This window comes from Coturnix japonica, chromosome 5 (genome assembly GCF_001577835.2).
Source record: "Coturnix japonica isolate 7356 chromosome 5, Coturnix japonica 2.1, whole genome shotgun sequence".
Lineage (NCBI taxonomy): Eukaryota > Metazoa > Chordata > Aves > Galliformes > Phasianidae > Coturnix > Coturnix japonica.
In genome coordinates, this window is record NC_029520.1 from 4,100,168 (window position 1) to 4,121,695 (window position 21,528).

A 21,528-nucleotide genomic window follows, 5' to 3' on the forward strand; every position below is an offset into this window, starting at 1 on the left:
ATTACCCTACTGGTCAGGGCAGTATAAATTTCACAAGAGATACACATAATGAATGACCTTCAAACAACATAAGACTATGTTAAACTACTCACTGTTGAACAATTCTTATTTACTCCCACATATAGCATGTGAAATAAAATACTAATTTCATACTACATATAATAGTTTTCTAGGAGACAAGAAATGGAAGTCTAAGATACACCTAGTGAAAATGACTTCACAATTTGAAATGCTGCCTGATAATTCAATGAAGTGAGAGAAGAGTTTCCCATGGAACTATTAAAAATTCCATACTTTGGCTATAATTAGTGCACTTTACTGTGAGCTGTAAATTGTACTGATTATGTTTGCAACTTAAAGTCCGGTCACCTCAATACTTAATTATCAATATAAACAGCTTAATAATACTTCACCTATTTTATTTCTGTGATAGGGAGTTCTGCTAAATATGCAAAGACAACAGTAAACCATGATGTACTGTCGAAGCACTGAGAGAAAAGTGCAGTGCTGCTGCCAGCAATCCAATAAAGCAGGAGTATACAGGCTTCTCCTGTCTTGTTCAGCAACATTCTAATCTACTTCCATCTTCTTTAACAGTTTTCAATAAATTAACAGCAAATGAATTAAACACCATTACCACACGCTTATTTCATTTGTAGCAGCAAAAACGTAGCATGTTTGGTAGGAAGCCCAGATGCTATAAAATAACTTGATCCTGCTCCTAACACAGGAACCCTCTGCTATGGGCACATGGCGCGTTGGCACTGCAGCTCAACATTGCCACCGGTACCAGCCTGGTGCTGTCATGGAAAATGAGCGGCCCAACAGCTCCAGAGAAGACAAGGCAAGCACAGGAACCAGGCTTTTACACTAGAGGTTGCCAGGCACGTTTCAGAGTCAGATCCCATAATGCAAGAAAACTTTAAAAATAGTAATGCTACCAAGGCACACTTAGAGGCTTCAATGTAAACAGCTCGTATCATAAACGATGCTAATAACACAGCAACTGTGCTGAAGATGAGAAAAATCAACACTGTAAAAAGTCAGTAAGAGATTTCCAAGCTGTATTTAGAAATGAGCTCATTTAAGATGCAGTAGCTGTAATGAGTACCGCTACACTACAGAAGATTTTCCGTTTGGATATGAGCTCGCTACACTGGGCATATCCTTCAAGTACCTGCCACAGCGCCATGACGTGCACTGAAGGTAATTTGATGACATTAATGGAAGAAAACAACTGTTTGTAAGAGCATGTCCCAGTGCTGTGGCAGATATTACAAACAGTTGCTTTCTTCCATTAATGTCATCAAGTTACCTTCAGTGCTATATGTAATAATGAGCCCGAGTTGCTAGTTTTAGAATGATGTTGAGCATCTGACAGCTCTACAAGATTTCTTGTAAGACAGAAGTTGTGTTTTCTCTAAACATGTGCACTGTGGGGTTTTTTGGTGGTTTGTGTCTTTTCTCCCCCTCCTTTTTAATTGAATGTCAATAGCATAGTGGTAGGCAGCTGAACAGTTTCAGCTGCTGCCACAGTGATAAACACAAGAGCTAGATCTGCACATAAGGACTCAGCAGGACAATGCACACAAGATAGAGGAGGATGAGTGCGTGCAAATAAGTGCTCATATAAACAAAACCATGTGCCGACAGGATCGCTGTTTCAAATGGGAAGAGCCCAGGGAAACAGGGCAGGAAGGCTCTGCCATACATCCCCGGTGACCTGTGCGTGCCGTGCTTTGGGCTCAGCTCTCCTGCCGACTTCAAGTGCGATCTGTGCCAACCACGAGGCAGCAGGATCCCACAGTAACTGGGGAACAAAACGCTACGTTTGTTTTGATCGCATTAAAGCCAGAACACGCTATTAAAAGAAGTTGTGGCAGATGACTGGGTCCCAAAGAACCACAGGCAATAAATTCACGTGGCAGTTCTGTTTTATAACTTCAGCCCTGTTTATCCTTTCTTTGCCTATTCTTATTACTCCCTGATACAGAATTAATGCAGAAATCGAATTAAATGCTCAGGAAAGTGTATGACTGAGCTGGCCTGAAATAGAAAAAAAAAAATAAGGAAAAAACAAATACTAAAAGCAGTTAGGTAAACATCTCAATGTGGAAAGCTTTGAGATGTGTAGCGTGCCTCTGACCGAGTAACCATAAAAGCACAAAGCCAAAACGAGGACTCTCAGTGCCAAGAAAGGAGCAGTTACTCTGGGTCTTGCAGGGGTCCTTGCTCTCAGCAATGAGCCTGGTGGGAAGCTCCCATCCCCACTGACTTCACTCAGTAACTAAGCTGACCAAAGTTAATATAAAACAAAGATTAAAAGATTTGTTTTACATCAGCATTAAACTAAGAACTACAGAATCATTAAGCTTGGAAAAGATCTCCAAGATCACCAAGTTCAACCCTAACCCATCCTCACTGGGCCCAGTAACAACATTCCCCCGTTGCCATATCTCCATGGTGCTTAAGACTTCCAGGAAGAGTAACTCCACTACATTCCTGGGCAGCCTGTCCCAGTGCCTCACCACTCCTTCTGAGAAATTACTCCTAACATCCAACCTGAGGCATAATGAGGCATTGGCATCCTTCAGTGACAGGCAGAAGGCTTATACCAACAGATCAAGGCTTTGGCTGACCTCTCAGCTCTCTGCATTCCCACACAATGTATGTGCCTTGGTGAGCTTTAAAACACCATTTAGCCTGAGCCAAGATGACTAATGGTAGCCAAGATGACTCATACATCATCGCAGAATCTGTAAGGTTGGTAAGAAAAAGCTACCACGGGTAGAGCCATAAATCACAGTCAGATAAGTGAGTGCCTTCTCTCTCCTCTGGACTTACAGGGAGAGAATCATCACACGATAACTATTTCACAATAAATAAATAAAAGGGTGGAATATTTCACTAAACATAGTATTTCAATAAACGCAGCTTTGGTGGTGCTCCCACTCTATATTAAACTTTGGGAGCAAAATGTGCGGTAACTTCTTACCTTGCAAGTTTTGCTTATGCTAATTTAGTTGAAAATACTGATAGAACATCTACAAAATACAGATGGATTGCTCGCTGAAGTCAGCAAACTGTTTGCTGTTCCTCCCAGAAGCTGGTGGACCTTCCTGGTTTTCTCACCAAGAGAACATCCCTGTGCGTGGGGGGGATCTGTGTTCAAGTCATCAAAAGACATTCAAACATTAAGCAACTTCATCACCTCTTCCCTTAAATAATGCTATATTTTCCAGCAAGGCCAACTTAACCAGTAAGCTCAAACATGCCTCTCAAAAGTATTTTTAACATACAATTTGTTGTGCACCTAAATTTGTGTAAGCACACACTTCAGGAGAGCATCAGTGTCATCCTGTACCCTGCACAGCGATTCAGCTCATTTCCTTGGCTGTGAACGCAGCTCAAGCAATTAACACTTGTCCCACTTCTGAAGATGCCTCTCCCAGCTGTATCTATAAACTCAATGGGGATTCCACAGGAGCAACAGCCCAGGCTTCAGATGCAGCTGGCAGAACAGAGCTGACACTTTAGAGATCATAGAATCATTGAGGTAGTAAAAGACATTTAAGATCATCAAGTCCAACCATCCCCCTACCACTAATACAACCCCCAACATGGTGTCATCTGAAAACTTACCGAAGGTGAGCTCAATTCCCACAAACAAATCATTAATAATAATTTCAAGCAGGATGGACTCCACCACTTGTGACCGATGGCCAGCTGGATTTAACTCCATTCACCATCAGTCTCTAGGCCCAACCATCTGGCCAGTTCTTTACCCAGCAAAGAGTTTACCTGCCCAAGCCACAGATCTCACAGACGTTGAGAAATTCCCTGTGTGCACAAGTAGATAGCAGAGATCTCAGCAATGATTGCCTACAATGACAATTTGAGATTTCCTTGTTTGGACACTGGTAACAATAGCTACAGAAATTTATCCTACTCATGCTCTGCATAATGCACTACATTAACGCAGCCTACAGTTAATGCTGGTGAAAACAAATTGCATTCCCAGACTATCTTCCTGTAAGATTATCTCTCTGGGGTAATTTTAATTATCTGCATTATATTGAAAATGTTGGATGTGTTAATGTATCTGATAGAATTTGAATATTCTATACATTATTATCTCGGTCCTGTTACCATTATCTTTTACTTTTAATTCATCACTGATTTTTAAAATGAGCTATTGGCTTTTCAACCAAACACACACAACACAGACAGCCCAACTAATGAGGACCAGGGATCTGCAGTGTTGGAGGACCATAGTCTAATTTCAGATAAGCATCATGTGCACTTCCCTTTGAGCACTCAGAGTTTTATTAATTGCAGCAGCTCTCTCAGGGTCGTTTAGAGGACAAAAAGGAGGAAAGTATCGACACATCCCACACGGTTTCCTACAAAGGACGCTGAGCCCCACACTACAAAGATATTAGACAGCCTTGTAACCAGAAAGACCATTCAACCCACTTAGTCCTCACCTGTTTACACAATCCCCAGGCCCTCCTCCTTTAATCTAATCACTGAAACTCATTCATAAGCACAGCCTTCAGCACTTTGACTGATAGATTGGTCTCAAGGCTCAGTCCCACGTGCTCTCCATGCAAGATGGTTGGTTCTGTCTCTACCTCCTGCTGCTTCATGCCATGCCTGTTGAGCAGCATGAAAGTCGTCCTCTCCATGGATTATGGACAGGATTTTCACAAATACCTCCCCAGGAACAGCAGAGCAGCTCCTGCAGCACCTCTGTAGCAAGGATGGCAGAGGCAGGCCAGCTAGCACTTGCTCTGGACAGAGCCTTCCTCTTCATCTCCCGCTCCTGAATAGATGAATGGAGGGGGCTCATAGAAGCCATCCTACATATTGTAACATTTAAGCAGGGCAAATGAGTACCGTCCAGTGGATATTTCGATACTGCTGCTCGCTGATGGGCTGAATTAGTAGGGAAAGGATTTGATTAACCAAGAACAAAAAAAGAAAAAGAATGGATGGAATAATTAATATCCAGGAACAAATTTTTACGGATGATGAATCACTTGAAATCAGACTGCAAGTTTGATCTAATAGCCTGAGATTTCAATAAGGCGTTTGACTTTATATCCCCAATTTTTATTAATAAAATATAAAATGAATATGGTGCATATGCAATAGATTTAGAGCGATTAAACTGAGCAGCAGCGCTTCTAATGGACTCCCATGGGGATCTCAGCCTTCAATATTTTCATCTGTAACCTGGAGGAAGGAAAAACTCTCTCTGATGAAAGGTGACAGACTGGGAAAGAGATGAGTAGTGAAGCAGGCAGGCAGATATGGCCATGTATCAGATACATCTCTGGAAATACAGATCAGTTTCATGGGATAAGTGTCTAAGAAGGGGGATAGTGACTTGGCAAACTGCTGCTTCCACAAGTAGGAAAAGCATTGCAGCTTCAGGGGCTGTTGGCCTTGCTTCTCTTGATTATACCAAAGTCTGCAGTGTAGACTTAGTCTAAAAACAATGTCTTGCAAGCAGACAGAAATAATCGGATCAAGGGCCACTTGTACAAGAACAGCCCTGGTTCACTGTGTTACACCTGGCACTGATGCTGGCGCCGGATGGACAAGGAATCCCAGTCCAGCTCTGGGGGCTGCAGTTCCTGAGGGATGTCAGACAGCAGCACTTCAAGAAGGGCTCACAGGAATGATGAAAGACACAGGACATATGCCTTTGACTGAGCCATTTGGGAGCTCAAAGCGAAAGGCATGGCTTGATCACAGTGTGTGAGTACTTAAGCATGAAAAAGATACTTCAGAGCTCTTCAATCTGGCAGATAAGATGGACGGCAAATGAAGTGGGACATTTTCAGCCTAGAAATACGATAAAAATTTCCAAACATGATGGCACTATCCTTCACTGATAATTGTGCTGAACTACCCAGCCCATGAAAAAAATAATTAATTAGGATTGCATAGTATTCTAAAGATTAGTAAAAGCTGCCCAGAGCTGTCAGTCACCAAAAAATAGGAAATCTTAAGTTCCACCGGATGCAGGAAACAAATCCAAAGCTGTCAGTGATTCCTTTCTGACCTCATTACCCACAAATCTGTTACTAATAGTTTTTCCTGCGTTCCAGCTGATCACCGCCCACCTCCACCTCCACTATTCTTGTCCACGTGAGAAGACAGAGGAAATGCTGTACGTGTTCCGGAACAACCCAAGCTGGCCAATAGGATTTCTGTATAGGGGTTCTCAGTGGTATATAAAGCTGTCTCTGAGCAATTGGTAGGTGACATGATAGTAAAAAAAGCACTCAATATTTTCATATTAATTATGCTCGTAGTCCAAGAGCTCTTCTCATTAGCCACAGAAAATAAAAGGTAAGGATAGAAAGTAATGTTTTTCTTCATAGCTGTAGATCCACAAACAGCCCCCCATCAAAACTCTACTCAGTGCATAAAGACCAGACATTGAAGATACAACTGCGATAGAGAACTGCACAAATGCATTCGTTTTCTTAACCAGCCACAACCCGAATAAATATCCAGTCTTGCAGCACAAATACCTTCATCAGCCTAAGCTGTTCATCAGATCAAAAGCTGTAGAAAGAAGGAACTGGGCAAGCCTGAAAAATGGTGTCTTTTCAATCAGCTTCTCAGAACTTCGGTGGCCAACAACATAACATGATCTGAGGCATTTTTATACCTTTCAAAACAAAGAGCAGCTGTTTGGTAGCAATCTGTTGCCAAGGATAAACTTCAGTTTCCCAGCTCTTTTCTTGCTGTCTCTATGCTGGTTGCCAGTGTATTTTATCAGCCTCAGTTATGTCATTGTTTTATAGCTACCACTGAAAACTATTGCAACAATCTTTGTTTGCCATTTCTTAGGAATGGCTCTTCTGACGTTTTAATTCCTATGCACTTAAACGTTTCAGCCCTCCTCTGACTCACACACTTAGAAAACCTGTATCTTAGCATCTCTGAGTTCACACGAATTCATAAAGACACTGTGGCTGTGTTATTCGAGATGGTGAATATACAAGCTTGAATGTACAAAACCCATACTTCTCAAACTCAAATTAATTGAAGGCATTTTATTTACGTGCATGTAGAATATGCTGCAATGAAAACAGCGCATGGCTGACGCAGTATTGTAGGAAGTCTCAGGTGTACAGCAGCACAGGTAGGAGAAAAGGTGGAAATATAGTAATAGTAATAGTCTCGTGTGGGTTGGAAGGGACCTTAGAGATCATCGAGTCTAACCCCCGGGATTTGAGCCTCTGTGCTGCTTCTACCACTTGCGCCACAGGGCAATTCGAACACCCGGGCCCTGGTGTTGCAACGCGGCACTTCTACCACTGCGCCACCGGGGCACAAAATATACTGCCTTTTAAGTCTGAATCTTTATGTTTTCCACCTTTGGATGCTCTTTCCTTTTTAATTCCTTCCTCCCTCTCCCAGACTTATATTTCACTGATATTTTGCTGTTCTCCATGAACCTGACCCTTACCATTAGCACTGGAAAGGCAATCTCAGACACAAAGACCAACTGCACCACAATTACTGTAACCATTTTAGCAACAAACCACTTGTGTGCAATGCACAGAAGAGTTTTCCTATAACTGAATATCTCCATTGGGTGGACCTGTGTCCAAAGCCTACCAGTGGTACCCCCACCTTGCCAGTAGGAAGGCAGTGTCCCTTTAGATCCATTGCCTTTTGGATTACACATAAAGTGCAGATTAGTTCAGCAAGTGCTGTAGCTCCTTCCTCAGACTCTGCAGAAGGGAGTTAAAACAGTAAATAAACACTGAAATGCTCATTATTTTTAATGAAATGTTGATACGGTTGGATGTTGAAGCCTAAATTCGTATGCAAATATCATCAGTATTTATTTCAGCAGAAACAACCGTTCCCACATGACTAAGAAAATGTCATAAACAGAGAATTACTCACACTCCCCTGCCCCTTGTTCATCAACCCGATCTCGAGCTGGAGCATGAGATTTCAGAGAGCAGCACTGTGAAAACCAGAGGCCATCAGACGTCCATATATTAGTGGATGACTGATTAAGAAGTTCTTTGGTAACTATTTACTAAGCAGTAACTGTTCTACACTGATGAAACAGGGAGTCCCTCCAACCTCACCAAAGATTCAGGTTGCTTTCTGTAATCTAATGAGAACGGTTTCATCACAGTTGTTTCAGCACACGTGAATTTGAAATATTTTGTATCTAAGAATGCTAAAGCTGGGGTTATTTGTATAAGCTAATGTGGAGAATAATTCAGATCCAAGGACATAGTGGTAACAAAGTTACTTCTGACTGGTCAACCAATATCCCGTGTACCCACCAAACACACCAAAAAACACCCTCTGTGTGCTCCTGGAGGCCAAATTCTTTCCATCCATGCTGTAGAACTCCATATTATCCATGGCAACACAGCACCTAAAGCACACATGGCATACGTGCCATCCCCGGTTCCTTAGATGTAGTTCAGGTGGTGTGCTCAGGTCACTGCCAGCCACCGAGACCCCATGGGTCACAGGAGGTGGCAGTGGCAATTTAGCACTTGGCATGAAGCGCTCTCCAAGTTGTTCAGCCAAAGCTCCAGCTGTGCTGGAGGCAGCGTCGCTGGGTTTGGAATTGCTTTTAATTAAGATGAGATCTCACTGTGCTGGTGTTCAGCAGACACACGGGAAGAAAGAGAGCTTTCCCTAACAAGTTCATCATTTGTAGAGGCCAAACAAACAAACATAATTCATGAAGGAAAATGAAGAGCTGTAAGTCTTCGGGTAAAGAAGCGTGAAATCTTTCTGAAGTTCAAAATCACGCTTTTCACCTACAGCTGGAAATCCAGCCACTCCGCATTGGATGGCAAAAGCACCGAGGGCTGGCAACCCTCAGAGCCCCACACCTCGTCCTGCCAGAAGCTCCTGGCAGAGACATCTCTTCCCTTGTGTTGGAGGCCAAGGGAAGCATTGCTACCACAGCTGTGCAACCTGCCAGCAGCCTCCTGAAGCACTGGCTGCAGGTGAGACTTCACCCCACATGACCTGAGTTTCCCACTTTGTCTTAATTCGCAGTGATGCCAGCCGTTGCACACAGGTCATTTCCCTATACGTGGGGATACTCCCCATGGAGAGGGCTGTCCTAAAAAACACCGTGGGACAAAGGCTTTTCACATCGTTTAAGGCACCATTTAACACCACTCGGACCTCGTGCCAGTCCTGCAGGGGTCATTTACATCACAGTAACAGTCACAGAAATGAGTACAAGCACGTTTTCTTAACAGAAATGCAGAATGACACAGAGCCTGACCTACACAGACATACAGAAGCCAACCTTAGACAAAATTAGTGTGCTTGAAAATGAAGCCCCCACTTACAACAGGAGTCGGCATCGATGCGCTCTGCCCCGCTGCAGGACAGAGCTCTTCACGCTGATCCCAGTTTATGCAGCACAACAATAACAATTACCAACAGGCTCTGGATGGGACTAACACAGCACCGCACGCAATCTCAGCTGCAGCTCCCACACCCGTTCACCGCAATGGATTAAGCACCTCAGAGCAGCTGGTTCAACCATCCCCAGTCCCCACGTAATGCCTCCTTTTCTTCCCAAGCCGCGGGCCATGCAATACCCACAGCCACCTTTTCAAACACCTTTAGGTCTATCACCGATGGATATTGATACAGCAGCGTGTGTTACACACGGGCAAGTGGACGGGAAAGGAATAACATTACGATGGTCCTGTTGGCCCCGGTGGGGAGACGCGAGGAGGCACCGCGCTCCATTGTCAGCGATAGCCGGGCTTTAAAACACAGCCGTGAGGGCTGCTCCGAGCCAGGGCACGTTTCTTAATTCAGGTGTGGAGAAAGAGTTGGTACGAATTACAGACCGAATTGTCAAGCAGGGTAAAAGATGAAGCGGCGCTCCGACCTCAGGGCAGCTGGGCGTGCAAATAAATCAACCCGCAGCGTCTGAAAACAAGGAACGGAGAGCGAGCAGCGCTCTGCCAGCGTGCAGCCCTCGGTCCGGCAACAGAACCGGCACCGCCGCACATCCCAACGTTATTCCTCTCCCTAAACGCGGCCGCGTGTCGGGTTCAGGCTTCCACAACCCCCCCCACCCCCCCGCACCCCTCAGCCCACGGGGACGGCCGCAGCCCGGCATCCCCCTCCCGGTCCCGGTTCCTTACCTCGCTCCGCTCGAGCTCCGGGGACGAACACGACGATGGCGACCAGCAGCAGCGGAGGCAGCAGCGCGGCGGCCGGTGCCCGGCGCGGGGAGCCGGGAGCGGAGCGGGGCCCCGCGGGGTGAGCCCCGCCGCCCTCCGCCCGCCGCAGCATCCCCGGGCTCTAAAGCAGGAGCTGCGCCGGGAGGAGGAGCGGGGAGCTCCGCATGGTGCCGCCGGACAACGCCGCAGGATGCGCTGCCCCTCAGCGGCGAGAGCCCTCCGGCAGCGGGCGGGCGGCGTGGAGCATCATCCACCGGCCCGGTGCTGCACGGTAATGCACGGCACAGCGTTGCACGGCGTTACACGGCGTTACACGGCGGCTGCCCAACGCGAGGGGCGGTGCCGCCGGGACACCCCCAGCAGCCTCGAGGCGTCACGGGCTGCGGCTCCCGAGGCCAGGCCGTTCTCCCAGCGCTGCCGGGGCGGCTCGTGCTGCCGTTGTGCTCAATGTTTGCACGTGATAACCGCTAATGATGGCCACAAAGCAAAGATGGCAGTTCAAGGCTGATAGTAAAGCGGGCGGCTCACGCCTTTGGGCGGCCCGACGCCTTAGTGCCCCCTGGCGGCCGTAGCTCTCCCCGTCTGTTATCTCCTATCTAAAACCCATTCCCTTCACGTCGTTTCTGGCTTTTGCCTTAACAAAATCGCCGTCGATAACCCCCCGTGCCTGTGACCATCTCCCCTCGTTGGCCAAGGACTCCACGTTAGTTGACGTGTTGCTCTGAACCACGCAGAATATGTGAGACCCTCAGCCAATAGGGAAGCACAAACTCGCTGCAGAACACGTCCATACTTTGACTATATATAGTGTATAGATCATTAACAGCAGCACCCAGCGGCTCCATGGCAAGCACTGTACCCCTGCCTAATGCCAGCAGCAGCACCGTGCCCTGCTGTGTGCAGAAACAGAGAAGCTGGGCTGAATGATTACATTGGAATTTAAGAGCTGGGCCCCCACATGTAATTCCCATTACTCTTAGCTCAACCCACAGCCCTGACGTAACACAGCAAGGAAATGAAAGCCACCCAAACGCATTTGCTGCAATATATATTTTAATTCAAAGTGAATCTCGACAGTAATACACCATAAATTCTTATTTTGACACTCACCAAAATAGTCACCTGGAAAACCCGCTTTTTGTGACAAAGTACAGAAGGCTTGGTCACATTTAAATCACTGAGAACTAGAAAGAATTACTATCGCAAACTGTAAGAGACATTACATCCATAAAAAAATGTTTGTTTTTTTTTCCCAGTCCTCATATTGTAATATTGCACAGTGCAATTGCTACATGGCCAACTAGTGTAGCATCGAAATCCAAAGCAAACAAACAAAAGAAAGAACAAAAGAGAAAAGGAGAATAAAGAAAAAAAAGCCACGAGTCTACAAGTCGTTAAACAGTAACAGTTCAAACTCATTAATCAAGTCTTTATCACTGGGTCAATTCTAGAACAAGTCTTCCTACAGCTTGCAGTGTGATTTAACTCCTCGCTTAACACAAACCAAGTTAATTAGCAGTAAAAACAAAAGGTTAAAAATTAAACCCCCCTCCCAAAAAAAAAAGAAGTTAATACAGTAGCATATTTGACCAATAAAACACCCTGAAGTTAAAAACCGAACACGAGAAATTCATACAAAATCTTGCAAATTAAAGTAATATGCAGGTATGCAGTTCTGTAGTCATGCAGTGTTTTATTTAAAAAAGGCAATAAATCAGTATAACGCGTATAAATGCTTCTCAGAGGATGGGGGTTTGTTTCTCCTCCAGCAATGGGCCCTCTGCCTAATGCTAAGCTGGGCCCTGGGCACAGAATCCACCCTCTTGGGATGTACTGCAGGATGGGGGTAAAGTCATCCACTATGTTGAATTTAAACCGTGTCAGAAAACCAATTATGTCACCCAGCAAAATGGAGACCGTTTCTAAAGCTCCATATGTAGAAAGAGCGGCAGATCTAAAGTGTGGGCACAATGACAGCAACTTTGTCCTGCCTAGAGTAGGATGCTGTTGCTTTGCAGATAATTGTGTCAATGTAACAAGCACAGCAGCTTCAAACCTTAAGCACTGTTCCAAAGAAAGCACAGTAAGTACATTAAAACCAATGACGATCCCCATGGCCCCGGAAAATAAAACCAAACAACGTAGTATTTATTTTCTTTTTGTTATCACAATACAAAATTCATTTACTCCATTTGCATCGGTGATTCGTGGTGTGTCCATTGCCTGCAATGGAGTAAGCACCAGAAAAGCGTCAATTCCCAACACGAGGGAGGCTAAACATAAAAGCAAAATCTGCTGGACCACATATAGCACAGGTTTGAAGTGGCAAGGTGGATAAGGTGGATAATCCAATTAGAGCGTTCTCTCCACTCCGTGTGTTTAGGCTTGATACGTAGGTTGCTAAGGTTCCAAATTAATCAGGATGCTCCTAGTTTCTAATGCATACTTCATATATACATTTATACTCGTACAAAATGCATAGAGTTGATTACTAAAAACACTGAAACTTTTGGGAAAAAAAGTCAGGTTTCTTAATTTTCAGTGTGATTAAAAACGTACTGCTGGTATTTTGTTGTTGGTTTGTTTGTTTGTTTGTTTTATGATCTAATACTGTCGTATTTTAGTTATTACTTAAAAAAACAAATCAAATGTAGGCACATTTATTTCATTCAGACATTCATTAAATAAAACACTGCTTGTGTTAGTGGAGTAAAGGAAAGGTTTACCAGTTCTTAGCTTATCGACAGAGTTAAAACTCAAATGCTTTGCACTCTTATTCCAGTCAACATCGCAAAGATTGTATTCCAGATTTTGTTTTAAAACAAAGTTAAGTCAAGCCTGCAAGATGCAGCTGCTTAAGTGTCTGCACAACGCCAATATGAAAACATTAAAAAACAAATTAAGTTATATCGATACATCCATTTATATGCAGTGATGAGCTCAAAGTTAATGGAGATAAAATACTGATGCAAATAACACGCCCCCCCCCCCCCCAAAAAAAAATAACAACCCTATATGCAATCATCTTTCCTCATTTACAGCATAGTAGTTACGACACTTCAAACATGGAAAAAAAATAAAAGAATTAAAAAATAAAAAGAACAACCCAAAACCCGGCTTCTATTTCATGTAATTAGACTTGTACAGAAATCAGAAGGCTAAGAAAGAACTAGTTAATCACCTAATTTCACAGCTATCCGAAGTGGCAATCGTTATATAGCAGCTTATCTATGATACATTCAAGATAAATGATACGATTTATTACTTGCCCATAAGCTAAAACACAGCCTCAGTTTAATACCTTCTTTAAAACCCATCTCTACACTACAGTATACTTGAGGTCTATGAAAAAGTAGCTACCTTTGATAGGAAATGGATGATTTAAAGTCTTTGGTGCTGCAAAAGCAACTTCATCATTCGAACAAAACGAAGAACGGAAAGACACACCTCCTAAGGAAAAGAAAAATGCAAGAAGCACGTAATTTACGTCCCTGACGGAATGTATTAAATAAGCAAACACCCGCAACAGGCTAAAACAAATACTATCATGTAAAACAACAACAAAATAAAAAGACTAAAATCTCTCCCATGCATAAATGAAAGATTGCACACACAGAACTCACATCTCTTCAAGCTTCAATAGTAAATATTCTGCTACTAGTTACTGAATACTGCACGGTTCGCTCAAGCTAAGATGAAACCACGTCATGAGTCGATGAGCACTTTGCTTTTCGTTCATTACCTAGTCAGTCATGCCTACCGCACCTCTAAGGTTTTATTATACCCAATTAGACAAACACTTGTAAAACAGACTACTTAGATTGTATTGCAGTTCCATTGAACGGTATGGAATACTGTGCTGTGTGTCACTACTCAAGAGCTACTGAATCAACTTGTCTTAAGCGCTACTAAAGTCTTTTCTTGAAGCTAGATCATTCTGGGGGAAAAAAAAGAAAAATAAGACAGCAAAATTCAGCTACAGCAAAACACGCTGCCTTTTTGGTAAGGAAAAAACACCAAATACTAAAATCATACCACACAAAACCCAAAATGAGCAATACGCTATCAAAAAATCAGCAGATCTGAATCTTTAAGTGCTGCAGTCCTCAACATTGATATATAAGTAATAACATTAACAACCTCAAATATTTAAGGCACTATGTGTGGGAACAGTTTACAATGCAGCTGAGATTATTAGGACGACATTTAAGAGCAATGTTTAGGCTTCTCTGCCCATGCAAAAGACACATGCAATGTGAAGAACAACGGCCCAACTCTTAGATAAGTGACTCAACATTTAAACACCGAGATACGTCATACAAACAAGTTACTTCTACACTGTACTGCTGACATATGTGCATCTGTTGCTCTAATTCTGTACACTGAATGGCTTCCAAATGTAGACGTGTCTTGCACTAGTTAGAAGGCAATTTTATAAAAAATAGCAGGAGCAAAACCAGATTTCTGCTCCCGTAAGTCACCTGTCTAAAGTTACTATATAAGAAGATAACATGACCAAAGACAAGTTATACCAAATGTGCAAAACACATTAAAAGTGAGTTTGTTTGTTTGTTTTTTTAAAGCTCGGAGTTGTTTAAATTGCACCCAAGTCTACATGATTCAAAAAAATAATTTTCCTGTTGTGCCATGGCTAATATTTAATAAATACCATGTTTCTTCTTAAGTCAAACTTCCGTATCATTGAGCTTCCTCAATATACTCTACTTGAGTTCTCACATAAATGGGTACTGGCTGAGTTTTGTTGGACTCAATGGAAATCCTGTGTAAGCAGGTGATGCTGCAATGTACGAATGCGGTGGGAAAATTGGTTTGTACTGAGTCTGATGAATGGTTGGGGAAGGTAAAAGACGGGGATTTATGCCAACTGGAACTTTGTGAACTATACCGCTGGGGTGAGATATGCTGTACGTTGGATGTTGCAGTAAGGGTCTTGAGGTACATGGTGAAGCAAGAAGGTGGGCAACGGGTGCAGCAGTACTAAGGGGTGCTGACGATGGGTACGGAAGAATAGCAGGCTGTGCTCCCAGGTGGGTGCTTCCAGAGAGATGTGCGTGCACAGTAGTGGGGTTTGGACTTCCTTGTGGGAGGGAGAAAGCGTGACTGGCAACGCTTGCTGGGATGTAGGCCTGCTGCCTCCGATGAGCGTAGTTTCCATTCCATTCCTGCGGCGCAGATCCGAAATGCTGCACCTGTCCGTACACAGAAAGGGACAAGCCTTAATATTTCTGAGTTTAAAAGATGGCTTGAAAAACGTGGAGTAACGCACTAAAAACAAATCAACTCAAAATCAAGAGAAATATAGAGACAGGAATAATTCAATGCTTAAACAAACGGGAAAAAAAACAAACCGTATTAGCTATTTAGATAGCAGCACAGACAGGAAATCTGACAATAAGAGATGATAAACAGAACACAAGTTATTTTAATGCTCTTGCAAAAGAAAAAAGAAGATAATATGCCATGCTGGGCTGTTTTAACAGAAATACCATGTATCACATGAGCAAGGTGCTTATTCCACTCTACTCAGCACTGGCTTGGCATCAATTGGAAGTGCTGCATTCAGTTTGGGCACCATAATGAGGCACAAAGAGGACAAATAGGAGAGAAATTTTAGAGGAGAGCAGAAAAAATAATGAACGGGTTGAGAATATCTGAGACAACTAAGCAAACAGAACACTAGGGCTACGATCACAGGAAGATGTGGCAATCATTCACAATTATAAAGACAAAGACTAAAAATCAATTACTTCCATTGAGTGACATGGACTTTAAACTACATAGGGCATCTACCAAAGAAGGGAGGCTCAGCATAAATTCTGGTAATGAACATAATACCCTACAATTTCTGCTAGGAGCTTGAGTTGCTGCAGCCACTGAAGAGATTAAAAATTAATACTGTGCTGATCACATTAAGGTTTGCTTAGAATTAATTAAATCAATCCTTCTGCATAATCATGAGGAAGGGAAGATAGTGTCACCACTCAAATATTTCTTTCAATCTAAACTATTCAAGTCACTATTGGTAAATCCTCTTATCTACATATAGCATACTTGCATTTACTATTCGACTTACAATTTAACATTCTGTTACTCTGCAAGACTTATGCAAATGGATACTGCTCTTATATTAAATGTAGATATCCAGGTATCTTACCAAAAGCTTGGTGCAGCTACAGTTCAAAATTAATTAATTAATTAATTGAGCTTCAACTTAATGCTGTGGATCAACTTCATTTCTTGGTCACAACGGACACGTTTAATACAATACTAGGTAATGACAAAAATAGCTTTTAAATCAGCCTTGGGTATCTTCCAACACTGGACAGAACTACGATCACAAGCTCCTTCCCACTGGCTTTGCAAAGCTCTGCCTCTGCGTACTCAAACTCGAAGTGCTTTCACACACGCCACCAATAGAACAAGACTGAAAGGCAGCTCCAGTTCCTAACTGCACATTATGAGCATCTTAGCATTCAGATGTAGAAAATAATTATACCAATGTTTTTTCGCTATGTCTTTTATGACCTGTGCACAGTAAGCTGAAATCCATTTCAAGATTTGAACACCTCCATGACTGAGTCATTGAAAAACTGCAGTTGCTATTTATGCCAACTGAAAGTGCAAGTAGTCAGCGTGTTTGGAAACAAAAAAGTTCCTCTGTGAGGTAAGCAAGTGCACATACCTGGCTGAAGTTTAAATGTTGCTGATGGAATGATGATGCCAGTTTTTGCTGACGGTTTCCCACAGCAGAAGAATGGGTTTTTCTTCCCAGGACAGACCGACCATTTTTCAATGGCTGACAAGTAGCATCTTCCAAGATACAAATGAACAATGTTATGCTTTTGTTGTCTTTACTCTCTTCTAACAATTCAAAGATACAATTTCATTTGCTTCAGCATACAGGGGGAAATAATAAAACAATGCATTAATTCAAGTTTTAAAACCCTGGTATTCAAAAGTGTTTATTACAGACTAGCAGATACAAGAGTAAATCAAAATATATTTAAGTATGTCTGCTGAATAAATTATTCACATTCCATTTTTGTCTACTGATATAGAAAGGAAAAACCACCTTAACTCACTCACCTGTGTTCACCATCTGTTCATCAAGACGTAATCTGTTTTCAAGACTCATTGGTGGCACCACTACTGTGCAAACAGCTGATTTGGTTTCAGAATTAACTGATGTTCTTGCCTCCTTATTTTTGTTGGTATTGGCTACAAAGCCATCTTCTACAAACGGGCTGTCATGTCCTGAAGAGTCGGAAGTTGGGGAACCATCCACCGTATCACATCCACTTTCCTGTTCATCATCTGACATACTATCAAAAAAGTAAATGTAACGTAGTTAAACAAATATGTATACATAATATTATTACATATTCATATTATTTATTGTGTTATTAAAATAACATTTATGCAAGTGAATTGACTCAGAAGTGAATAAAACGTTACATTTTACTTTCACAAGCACAGGCATTCAAAGATGGCACCTGAATATTCAAGAAGCACCCCACTCACAAACGTAATGGTTCAGAGAAATGGGCATAACTTCTATATAAACATTTTGATTTGCATCTTTCATCTACTTTTTAAAATTGTTTCTTCAAAGTAAGCTTGTGCTTTTAATTCACCTGACATTCATATTTTTTAGGCCTAGGAAAAGGTTGAAGGTAATTTCTTCACAAAAGCTTCCACTGGCTATTCTGAGATTTGTGCAATGCTGATCAGGCGGCAGAAACTTACTTGTTCAACAGCTGCATTGATGAGAGCAGCTGGAAGGGGCAAGAGGTGGAGAAATCAACTGCTAATATCAGCCTTTGCTAACATTTACTGAAGGCACACATTTGTATCAGTAAACATACAAAGAAGGTTAGAGCTGACAAAGGCATGATCACAGTCAAATCAGTGGTACCAGAACCACATAACCCTTCTGGCAGCAGGTAATACACAGTCTAAAAAATTACGATGAAATACTACCAGAAAATATGGTCCTCAACTGGAACTATGTCAAGCATGGATTATACAGACAACAAGATCCAGGACCATGCTTTATTAATGTCACACAGACTGCACTTTAGCATCAGGCTCCCTAGTACTGTACTAAGAATGCCCTGAAGCAGTTCAGAGTTACACTGCAAATTCTTCTAAAACCAGTTTTTGAATAATATTCAAAAATGATAGTTTAACTTGGACATGAAGCAGTGAAACTAAAAAATATTCAAGAGCAGCTCATATGAACAATATAAGTGAAGCTTTAGTTTGGTAGCAGAAAAAAAAGGCATCAGTGTCATTACAGCTTGCAATATGAGGATGGGAGAGGGAAAATTTAAGATATTCTGGTAAGTTCAAATCTGCAACAACATACACGTTGCTTTACTTAATTTGGTCAATTTGAAAGTTTCTCATTCTAAAGGAAACTGGAAGTGACATTTCTGTGTCCTATATGTGAATTCCATTCGTTTGGTATTCTGAAAACTTCCAGTGAAGCAAGAAGGATAACAGAAGAGTCTGTGCAGGACAATAACACTTTCCTTTCTTAATAAACTGAAACTACTGAGCCTGTCAGGATCTTCCTTTCTACTGAGTAAGACCACAGCTTTTACCTGTTGGATCTCTTGCAAGGAGACGGACTAGACTGTCCCGAGGAGCTCGTGCTCAGAGTGCTATCAGGACTGCTTAGAGAACACACACGGTCAATATTCAGAGTATTCTGGCAGGCTTCACAGTCAAGGCTACCTTTGCACCTAGCACACAGAAAAGAAAGCGAACAAACACTCAGTCGCTCATCTGTTTTTTCTATACGCCACCATCCTAGCAGCTATTATGGAATAAAAGGAGCTCAAATAACAGAAAAGGTCCCCTAAATAATCAAAATGAATGTCCAATTTGTTGTATTTTGTTGTTGTTGTTCTTTTCAGAATGTCCCAGTCAGACTTCAAACTTCTTCAAAGTTCCTCTGGAAATTCCAGATTAAGAATCCATTTTTTGAAATCCACTACATAATCTGAATCCTTACAAGCACGTACATCTTGTCTTTACTATTAAGTTCCTCCAGTTCAAAATTGGTAACAGGGAAAATAAATTCAAACAAGCACCAAATTCTCAGGTCCTTATTTAAACAAAAATCTTTATAGCTTTATATAGAAAAATCCTCTGGGAGATGATGCTCAGTCCCTGCTTTTGTACTCAAGTGCACAGCTCTTCAAACTGCAGGAGAAGATTGTTCTGGACCCTTATCTATGTGATGTTATCTACAAGGTGCTATTGTAGAACACTATCATCAGTCATACAAAACCACAAGACTAATCTTCAACACAGATACAAGGTATGGCAGTATTAAAGAAGAAAGCATGTTGAGCCTGAAATCACTCTGCTGTGAAGAAGCCTGTTACCAAAGAGCAGTGAACTAGTTTCCTTGTTGAATGTCTTACATAGCTTAATGTGGAAGAATTTTTGAAGTATTTTTCACCTTCAAACAATGTACTGCTACAGACCTAACTTTCCAGTGCTACTTGATTAAAGTGGACTGTTAATTTTTTATTTGCTTATTACCTCATAGACTCATTAAATACAGCATATGCATTAAGGCAGCTACATGCTATATGCTATGCTAGCTATATGCAAGCAGAACTTCATAAAAGTAAGGATCAACTCTTACTCTCTCAGAGAACGGGTTTGGCCCAAGTCATCTTCATCCGTGTCGCTGCTGATGGTGATCACACTGACTGCAGGGCTGGGGGAGCCTGCGATGAAGATCGCCTGACGCTGCTTGTTGGAAAGAGATGAATCAGGTTCCAGCCTGACCGACGCTTCGCAGCAATTACTCTCCTGTCCATCTGAGTTATGATTGTCCTGTGCTTCTATACAGCTTATTCTCTTTACAGCCTTCAGGTTAATTATCTTTGGAGATATAAAGGCTGAATTTTGGATATTGGTATTTTGCAACGCATTGCTCCTGTGAAGAAAATACACCGTTTGACATTTAGTGAATCTCCACCAATGGACCTGAAAACTGTAGTAATTGAAGAAAAACAAAGTTAGCTAAAACACCGATTTCCAAGAAAAGAAAAACACAAAACATCCATCACAGCACTGAATATTCGGCTTTGTTATTTTAGACAACAATTAAAAAAAAGAATCTCAAGCATGCAAATTAAAAGCTGCATCACAGCATCCAAAGTAGGATTTAAGAGTAAATTCTGCAACAGAATTGAAAATCCCATTCGTTTACTTATTATTTTTATTAGGGGGAAAAAAAAAAGAAAGGAAAACCTACACCTTCAAAATTACTTCATACGGCACTGAAGTATTATTTCCTTCAGCACATAGCTGAAGTATTTTTGGCCACCAGTGAAAGAAAGACTGCTCTTAAGGTGCTTGCAAGGCATACTGCTACCTTATTATCCAGTATCTCTTTATTTTTAGTTCTCTAAACCTTGCATTTCCTCATGCATATAAGCTTAGGAATATCTCATTAGAGCTACCTCAGTATATTCTCATACCTTCCCAAAGGCGATAAAGACAACTTAGCTGTCATAATAGGCAGAAATTTATCAACAGGAACTAGAATCTCTTGCTACTGCAAATATTTTTCCATCTAGCCTGTATTACCAAAAATAACACTGAATAATCAGAGCAGAAAGGACAAATTTCCCCAAAAGACATTTTTTTCCCCCACTAACAAACATGCACTTCCACAGCCCCTACCCACTGAACAGCAATTACAGATATACTATCTTTGAATGATAGAAATATTCTACCAACCTGTTCTGACACAGTTTATTCCTCTTGGTAGCTGCAGGCTGAGGCCAGACAACATGTGCAATGCCCACACTAATTGGCTGTGGGGCAGAAAAGGTTATTTGATGTGTTAAAAGAGGCTGCGGCATCACTGAGTTGTAATGAGTGCCCTGGGTAATCATCTTCCTGAGGAAAAATAAAGGAGGTTTTAAACCAAGCCATTTGTATTGCACCCCATCTATCTTGTTAAACCAAAGGCAATAAGGTACTGCAAAAAACGTGCCGTCTTACCCCCAGTCTCCAAGCCTCTGTGGGCCAGCCACAGGATCAGAAGCCAGAGATGTCGCAGGGGCTGCCACGGGTGCTACTTGCTGCCATGCAGGAACCAGGATTTGCTGGGTGTGGTTTGACCATGTCTGCCAGGAAGTAGAGAAGAGATAACAGAGATGCTTGTAGATCAGTATAATACAGAATGGGAATTGCAGTAGAACTGTACAGGGCATTATCAAAACAATTTTCATTAAAAAATATATATTTGTTAACT

The 21,528-nt window shown here is 42.1% G+C and overlaps 2 protein-coding genes across 15 annotated transcripts in view; both read right to left on the reverse strand.

Annotated features, from left to right (window-relative positions):
• KIAA1549L (KIAA1549 like) overlaps positions 1-10,731 on the reverse strand; it is a 99,835-nt gene extending 89,104 nt beyond the window's left edge. For 5 of the 11 annotated variants that reach the window (XR_001555377.2, XR_004307315.1, XR_004307314.1 and 2 more), the window contains exon 1: positions 10,182-10,729. Coding sequence is in view for 7 of the 11 variants with exons in the window: in XM_015863510.2 (XP_015718996.1) it covers positions 10,182-10,332 (151 nt within the window). In the remaining 4 variants the exon portion in view is untranslated. Of the gene's footprint in view, positions 1-10,181 lie in introns of all 11 variants that reach the window. The other 6 variants (XM_032444757.1, XM_015863516.2, XM_015863511.2 and 3 more) reach the window with 5 other exon arrangements.
• A 524-nt stretch (positions 10,732-11,255) lies between these two features.
• The window catches only part of HIPK3 (homeodomain interacting protein kinase 3), an 83,166-nt gene continuing 72,893 nt past the window's right edge, over positions 11,256-21,528 (reverse strand). For all 4 annotated transcript variants that reach the window (XM_015863468.2, XM_015863466.2, XM_032444758.1 and 1 more), the window contains exons 10-16: positions 21,276-21,400; positions 21,009-21,170; positions 19,903-20,199; positions 18,848-18,988; positions 17,328-17,563; positions 16,924-17,051; positions 11,256-15,430 (exon numbers count right to left, since the gene is read on the reverse strand). In XM_015863468.2, coding sequence (XP_015718954.1) covers positions 14,954-15,430; positions 16,924-17,051; positions 17,328-17,563; positions 18,848-18,988; positions 19,903-20,199; positions 21,009-21,170; positions 21,276-21,400 — 1,566 coding nt within the window. In that variant the 3' untranslated portion in view covers positions 11,256-14,953. The remainder of the gene's footprint in view (positions 15,431-16,923; positions 17,052-17,327; positions 17,564-18,847; positions 18,989-19,902; positions 20,200-21,008; positions 21,171-21,275; positions 21,401-21,528) is intronic.